General features: G+C 35.9%; 1 protein-coding gene across 1 annotated transcript; it reads left to right on the top strand.

Annotated features, from left to right (window-relative positions):
• Nucleotides 1-4298: 4298 nt before the first annotated feature.
• Nucleotides 4299-5837, top strand: LOC132169486 (phospholipase A1-Igamma1, chloroplastic-like). The gene has a single exon (XM_059580516.1). The coding sequence runs from the start codon at nucleotides 4299-4301 to the stop codon at nucleotides 5835-5837; it is 1539 nt and encodes a 512-aa protein (XP_059436499.1).
• The last annotated feature ends 2174 nt before the right edge of the window (nucleotides 5838-8011 follow it).

Here is an 8011-nt window from a genome sequence, read left to right as displayed (position 1 = left end):
GAAGAGGAGATCTCTAATTCAAATTTTCATTCCCTTTTGTGTGTGTTGTGTGTGTGTGTGTATATATATATATATATATATATATAAAAAAGAAACTTTGGAAAATTTTGTGCTTGTAATCTTTGTAATATAACCCTTAACTTAGTTTTCTAGCTCCTTACAAAATTCTGGGATTCAATTACTTTTTCCTAATTGACAGAGAAAATAGGTTGTATATAAAAGACATAATTTTTTTTCTTGCCCGATCGAGGGAATGCAAGACACGTACACACGTGACGTACGTTTGGAAAATACCAACCGCGACGTGTTGAAAGTTAAAAAGGTTTGCAGCTTCGTCCACTAGTGGTTGGAAGTATTATGTTAATTGTTGAACTATGTAACAAATTTTGCCAACCTCAATGAAGAAAAGAAGGGGAGGAGGGCAATATTGATAATAAGTTTAAAAGAGATGATACAACTTATTAAAAACGAAGCCATTTGGAATATTAATTGCAGATAAAGAGATAAAGAATTTTCAGACTGTGAAATGGAGTGATTTTGAAATGGAGAAGATCCTTTTCCGTGAAATGGACATTGAATTAAACAGTGGCAGTAAAAATTACGAGACATTAATTGATGATGCTAGAGGGGTATTGAACTCCAAACACCAATAGAAAGTTAAACATGTGAAGCAGGGTTTAAATGGCGCAGCCCATAGGCCATGGATCTCACTCCTCTCCAGTCCTGTCATGAGGATGGCACTAGGAAAAATCTTAGGGTCATTCTCATGTCACGTGTCCCACCTATTTAAATATAATAAAATATAATTTTTTATTTTAAAAATAAATAAAAACTAAAATAATATATATATTTTTTTATATGGCCCTCCGGCCACCCCAAGGGCCATATAAAAAAAAAAATTAAAAAATTAAAAAAAAAAATTAAAAAAATCGGCCACCCCCAAGGGAAGCCACCTCCAACCGGCCCCAAAGGGTGGCCGTTCGACCAGCCCAGGCCAAACGGTGGCCCTTGGGGGTGGTCCGGCCACCGCCAAGGGCCATATAAAAAAAAAAAAAAACATTATTAGATTATTTTAGTTTTTATTTATTTTTAAAATCAAAAATAATATTTTATTATATTTAAATAGATGGGACATGTGGCATGAGGATCCTGGCCATTAATTGGAGACCTCTCCAATCCAACAGGACTCAAGAGGATCCTTTTCCATAGGCCATAGGCTTGCAAAGGAAACGTTAAGGGAGGATTATGTTCTTCTCAAGGAATATCCCCATGTATTTCTGATATTATCTTAGCTGAGTATTGTACTTGATTTGATTTTCATATTTATAAATTTGCTTAATTTCTCTAAAACAAAAATAAATAAATAAATAAATAATAAAAAAATTAAAGCCTAACATAGACCTATAACCCTTACGCGGAACCAATAAATTTTATGGAAGTTGGCTAATGAGAAATATATTAAAATTGGGTATTAATTAATATATAAAAAATACAATTAATATCTATGTTAAGAAAATATAAATAAAAGGAAAGATGCAAAATAATTGTTTCTTATTATATTCAACTCAATAAATTAATTAAGAAAGACATTTGGAATATTGGAAACAAATAGAGAAGACATTTTTGAAAATTTAATGATAGATGACGTGTAAAATTTTATGGATATATTTACAGGGATGAAAAGTAATTAACTAGTTAGAATGGATTTATGGGTCTTCTTTGGTGTATGGATGAATTAGTAATTTTAGTTCGTCTTAATTTGATGCATTCGCTGGTAGGTAGCCAGTGTCTTTCAGTCCACATCTTTACATAATACGTGCAAGAAAGCAATTGACTGAATGTTTTATTCACACGTGGAAGTTGAAATATTGCCAAGGTGTACGTGTTGAATGTCACAAAGGTTTGCAGCAATCGTCCGGTACTGGTTGGATGCAGTATGTCATAAAGTCAAACTCAAATGAGTTCAATCTTCCCTTATTCTACTCAAATGAGTTCAATGTTCCCTTATTCTCCTGCGACCTCGGCTTGACTTTGTGATTTTAAAAAAGTATAATTAATTTAAATGTATAGTTAAGTGTTTGATAAAATCGCACTTTCACTTTTAAAATTGTAGTTTAACTTTTAAAATTGTGTGTTTGTTTTTTTAAAAAAAATACTTCCTTACATGTGATTAGGGGTGGGCACAAGTCGAATCGGGTTGAATTTCGGCCATTTCTCCTACCCGCCCCACACCTTGCGGGTTTGAAAAATCCTATCCGCAACCCGGATACAATGAACCCTATCCACTGGATTTTGGGTTTTGCGGGGCCGGTACTGCGGGTTGGGCGGGGCGGGGCTGGTGTTATGGGCATGGCATAACATAATCTGTGAGAGCCGAAAACAAATTAGACCAAAAAAATATTCAAGTCAAAAACAATATTTCTTTACTTGAGTCCGAAGGGTGAGAGACACAGCTTGATTCCGTCATGAAGGCACTGTGAGTCTGTGAGAGGCGAGAGGGAGAGAGAGAGAGAGAGAGCGTTAGTTCACTTTCCAGAGAGAGGGAGAGATGAGAGAGAAATCTAGGAGTGGCAGCTAGGTCAGTGCTTTGTGACTAGAGGGAGCGACGAGAAAGAGAGAGGGATTGGCGAGAGTGAGAGAGGAGGTCTTAGGAGGCGTCAAAATTAGAAGAAGTTAGGGTTTTTTCATTTTATATGCTAATCAGCGGGGCAGGGCGGGGCGGGTACCCGCTGCCCAAAACTTTATAAACCCGAAACCCACCTTGCCCTTTATGGGTTGGAAGAAATTTAACCCGTTTTTGCAAAAAAAAAAAAAAAAACCAAATATAGGCGGATCGGGGCAGGTTTTTGCCCACCCCTACATGTGATTTGTACTAACGATTTGTAAATGTAAATTTTCTACATTTTTCCAATAGCAATTTTCTTTATCTGTGAATTAATTTAAAATCACAATCTCAAATGCAAGTAATGATATAACAATAACTACAATCATCTTATAGTCTTCCCAAATATGATATGTCTTTTAAAACTTCCTAGAATTCTACATTAACGAGTAATGATATAAGAAGAGTAAGAGTTCTTATAGAGTCATCCCAAATGTGATGTGACATTTAAAATCAACTTTGAATTTGAGATGATTATTATTGAATTTTAATCTATTAGTGATTTTAAATGCCACGTCACATTTGGCATTTAAACAAAATGACGTCGTTTTTATGATAATATGATAATACCTTACTACATACCACATCAATTCTAAATTTTATATATATATATATAAAGGCGGAAGGCGGTTAGCGAGCGGTTAATAACCGCCCGCCATTATGTAATATTGTCCAGTTTTTTGGGTACTTTAGATTTTCTTCATCGAGTCTCCTGCCAATATATAGTTCAAATAAAAGGACCTTAAATAGTAAAGCATTAATACTATATTTGGGCTGGCTAGAATGGGCCCTCTGCTCATCAAAGAAATGAGACTCATTCGTTCTATGTAGACAGTAAGTTTAATATATATATATATATATAAAGACGACGTTTCAAGTACTCTTTAAAAAGTTAATTAATGAATCCATTTGGAATATTTGGGATAAAGAGAGAATGGATTCTCTAGATCTGGGTTCAATTTAACCCTAACTTATTTTTCTCGGTTATTTTTTCCTTCACAAATATCTTTATGTTTTAGAAAATATAAAAATTGAGTGAATTAATGCATTTTTTTTTATTTTTAAGCCGAAGAATATTGCAAGATGATGATGCACATATGACGTTGGAATACCAACCCCGACGTGTTGAAAGTAAAATATTTTGCAGCTTCTTGTACGCTAAATTCAAAAATGATATTTGAATTGGAAATATATGCTAAATTCAACCCCAAAGTGTACGCTAGAGTACTGTCGTGACAAAAGTGATATTTGAAATCAAAACTAAGGAATGCTTTCAAACGTACATTTGAATTTGGGGCTTGATTCCCATTGTACCCAAAACGCAATTACTATATATGTTTTAATATATAAAGCTACAGAGATTGTTAGTATTTAAACAGTTATCAGCTTTGAATAATTCAAATAGTACCAGTACGGACCCAATCCCCATCAACGTCAACGTGTGAGTCTGAGTCATATAATATGACCTTTTCATATATATACAAGTCAAGGCTTTTAACATTTCCTCCAGTCCACTACGATTCCGCGTGAAACTCTTCATCTCTTCCTATTATATATACCCTCTTCATCTCCCCCACATCCCCTCAACATTAATCTTCACCTTCAAATCCCAAGGATTCCCAGGTGATCGATAATCATGGCTCTATCCACAATGATCTACAATCATCTCCCCACCACACAATATTCCACCATGACCAGGATTTCTCTAGTCCATGCCCATCAACAAGCTCTTCATGATCCCCCAAAAACAAAACCATCAAATCCGACTTCACGTCTTGCTGAATCGCTCTCACATCTCCTCCACCTCCATCTTGAAACCCCTCCTCGGACGGAGCTTCACCAATCCATTTGGGATTCGTTTACTGAAGAGAAACACTCCACTCCCACAACTTCTCCCAAGGAGGTGATAGCGCACAAGTGGTGTGAGATCCACGGTTCCTCGGATTGGGACAATCTTTTGGACCCTCTTTCTCCTTGGCTCCGACGAGAGGTTGTCAAATATGGAGAATTCGCACAAGCGACATACGACGCTTTTGATTTTGATTCTTTCTCCGAATATTGCGGGAGCTGCTGCTACAACCGTAAAAACTTGTTTGAGAAACTAGGCCTCACTAGAAATGGCTACAAAGTCACCAACTATATTTATGCCATGTCCCACATAGATATGCCTCAGTGGCTGGAGAGGTCACATTTGGTCAACAAGTGGAGCAAAGATTCCAACTGGATGGGCTATGTGGCGGTCAGCGATGATGAGGAGTCACGTAGGATCGGAAGGAGAGACATTGTGGTGGCGTGGCGTGGAACCGTGGCGCCCTCGGAGTGGTATGAGGATATGCAAAGGAAGTTAGAGACATTTGGGAAGAGGGATGCCAAAGTTGAACATGGGTTTCATAGTCTTTACACTAGTAAGAATGAATCTACTAGGTACAACAAAACAAGCGCCTCAGAGCAAGTGATGAAAGAAGTGACAAGGCTTGTTGAATTGTACAGGAAAAAAGGTGAACAAGTTAGTCTTACAATCACCGGTCATAGCTTGGGTGGCGCACTGGCTCTCCTCAATGCTCACGAAGCCGCATCAACCATGCCCAACCTTCCCGTCAGTGTGATTTCCTTCGGTGCGCCGAGGGTCGGCAACGTGGCTTTTCGCGATGAGCTTCAACAGCTGGGAGTTAAGACATTGAGGGTGGTGGTTAAGCAAGACATGGTCCCTCGAATGCCGGGACTTGTATTCAACGAGGGTTTACAAAAATTTGATGATATCACGGGGACATTAGAATGGGTATACACCCATGTTGGAGCTGAATTGAAGCTCGATGTTCGTTCATCGCCTTACCTCAAACGAGGATTGGATTTGGCAGGGTTCCATAGCCTCGAGACATACCTTCATCTTGTCGATGGGTTTCATAGTACTAGCACAACATTTAGGTCTGATGCGAGGAGGGATGTTGCCTTAGTGAACAAGGCATGTGACATGTTGGTTGATGAGCTTAGGATCCCACGTTGTTGGTATCAATTGGCCAACAAGGGATTAGTTTGTAATGCTCATGGAAGATGGGTGAAACCAAAGAGAGATCCTGAAGACATACCTTCACCTACTAGGGAGGAAAGTGTTCATACTTTTGTAGATAGAATGCAAACACAAGATGTACTTGAATCTGTACTATGTGCCGTATAATTAAACTATAATTTTTAGTTATAAAACAAAACCTAAATTATGTTAGGACATATTTGGTCTTAAGCCTAGCTCTAATTAATATCTAAAGCTATCATGCACACATATTCATAACCATATTTTTGCTGACGAAATTAAAAATAAAACATTTCTACCAATATTGTTAACAGAGATTTAAAGGAATTTCAGATATTTAAAGCAATGCCTTTGTAGTCCGAAAACAGAAGGAACGAAGAAGCAGGGTAAGGAAAAAATAGAAAAAGGAGGAAGGGAAAGAGACAAAAAAGAAGGAAAGAAAAGTCAAGTCTCAAATTATAGTCAAAGTAGAATCTATTAAATAATACTCTCAATGCAAAATAGGTTATATAATAGCTCTTCCATTTAATTCATATTAGGATTGGACGCAAGTAAGATTTTAAATTCAAAAATATATTCATTTCTTCACATTTCAATACTAATGCTAAAACCTATAAAGTATATATATATATATTTGATATTAATATAGACAGAGATGGAGGGAGGGGAGGATGGATATGGGTCATAGTCCTCTCCCTTCTTTTTAAATTTTTTTCTACTACGGTATATAAGTAGTTAAATCTATATATTTAGACCAAAATAATTAAAATTGGTTCCAGCCCAGAAAAAATAAAAAAAAGGAAAAGGAAAAGAAGAAAAAAAAGTTTGGCCCCCTAGCTAGCATGTTATAACAAAAATCATTTTATACTTGAACTTTAAAGAGCCTACATCTATCATAAGCAACTACTCAATTTTTTTTGTTAAATTAGACATTTTGATAGGTGATTAAGTTAAAAATTGTAATATATTAATTAATAAACAATTATTTTGTATCTTATCTCTTATTGTACTCTGTCAATTGAGAGAGAATGCAAAGATGAATAAACTCATGTACCATGCATCCTTTTATAGAAACAGTGGTACCTCTTAACAATTAACATGTGCAATTCTTCCAGTTGTTATGTATGTTATTAGATACAACTCTTCAAGGAGTTATATGTCTTTATGGTCACGGCTAGTTCAAGCTAGGGGTGGTAGTTTTCCAGCGTCACTCCGTCACAGATAAGAAGTCCAGCTAGGGTTCCGTTGATTCAAAAAATTTTGGAAAAAACAAAAGTATTTTTTGAAATTTTTTATGGGTTTTTATTGATGATACAAGTTATGTAAGCCTATTATGTTTGTTTATGGAAGGTTTTTGTTGTATTGAAAGCTTTATTGTTGAAACCCCCATCCCAAAGCTTTTTGTCGAATCTGTATTAGATGTATATATGGTCCTTTGACAATTGGTTGCATTGAAACGATGGTCAATTACTGCTTCAAATATTGGAATCCATGTATTTTTTAAATTTGAGAATTGAAATTCTCTAACTAGAGTTGCTGTGTTTATGATCATGTTAAGAGTAATTATTGTTGCAAGTGTGAAAAAGGCTTCTGACTTGTTAAAAAACATAAAATAAAAAAGATGAACGGGAGGAAGAAAATTTTCGGGCAAGGAGACAATGAAGATGAATTGTACACTCAAAAGCTGAAAAAGGTTTGTAAATTTTATTTTGTGAAATACATAAGAGTTTTGGCGAATTACTGCTAATGATTTAGGGTTTCATTGTAAAATGAACAATCAATGTCGACGGCATCTGTAACATCGTTGGTCAAAGAGAATATGGAACCTATGCAATGTAGGTGCGGCCTTATAACCCCAATTATAACATCCACGATTATAAAAAATCCTTGGAGGCTATTCTATGAGTGTGCTATGTATGACCATAAAAAGGTATTTGATTTGAGTAATATGGTGTTGAAAAATGGTTGTTACTTCGTACTTGTTCGTAATTTTAGTATTCATTGTCAAATTTTTTGTGTAATGACAAAAAGTTGGATAATGTCGTTTTTTTTCAATGGAATGATGACGAAACCAGTGTTCGTGGACGGGAGGTCCTATTGAGTTGTATAAACAAGTTAATTCTCTGAAGGGTGAAGCGTTATCACTTAGAGCCAGACTGAAGATCCAAACATATATGTTGGTTTTTTTATTAGTGATTTATGTATTGCTCATTTGTCATTGGTTAATGGGGCAATGAGGCATGCAAGGAAAGGTTGTGTTTTGGGCATTAATGCGTAACTTTCAATTGCATATTTTATATCATCGGATTAGGCAGGCACAA

This window comes from Corylus avellana, chromosome ca2, assembly GCF_901000735.1.
Source record: "Corylus avellana chromosome ca2, CavTom2PMs-1.0".
In the NCBI taxonomy this organism is placed as follows: domain Eukaryota; kingdom Viridiplantae; phylum Streptophyta; class Magnoliopsida; order Fagales; family Betulaceae; genus Corylus; species Corylus avellana.
The sequence above is the reverse complement of the archived record's forward strand: the minus strand, read 5'-3'. Positions and strand labels throughout refer to the sequence as shown.

Coding starts and splice junctions, on each gene's coding strand:
- LOC132169486 (XM_059580516.1), top strand. CDS start 4,299: ATGGCTCTATCCACAATGATCTACAATCATCTCCCCACCACACAATAT.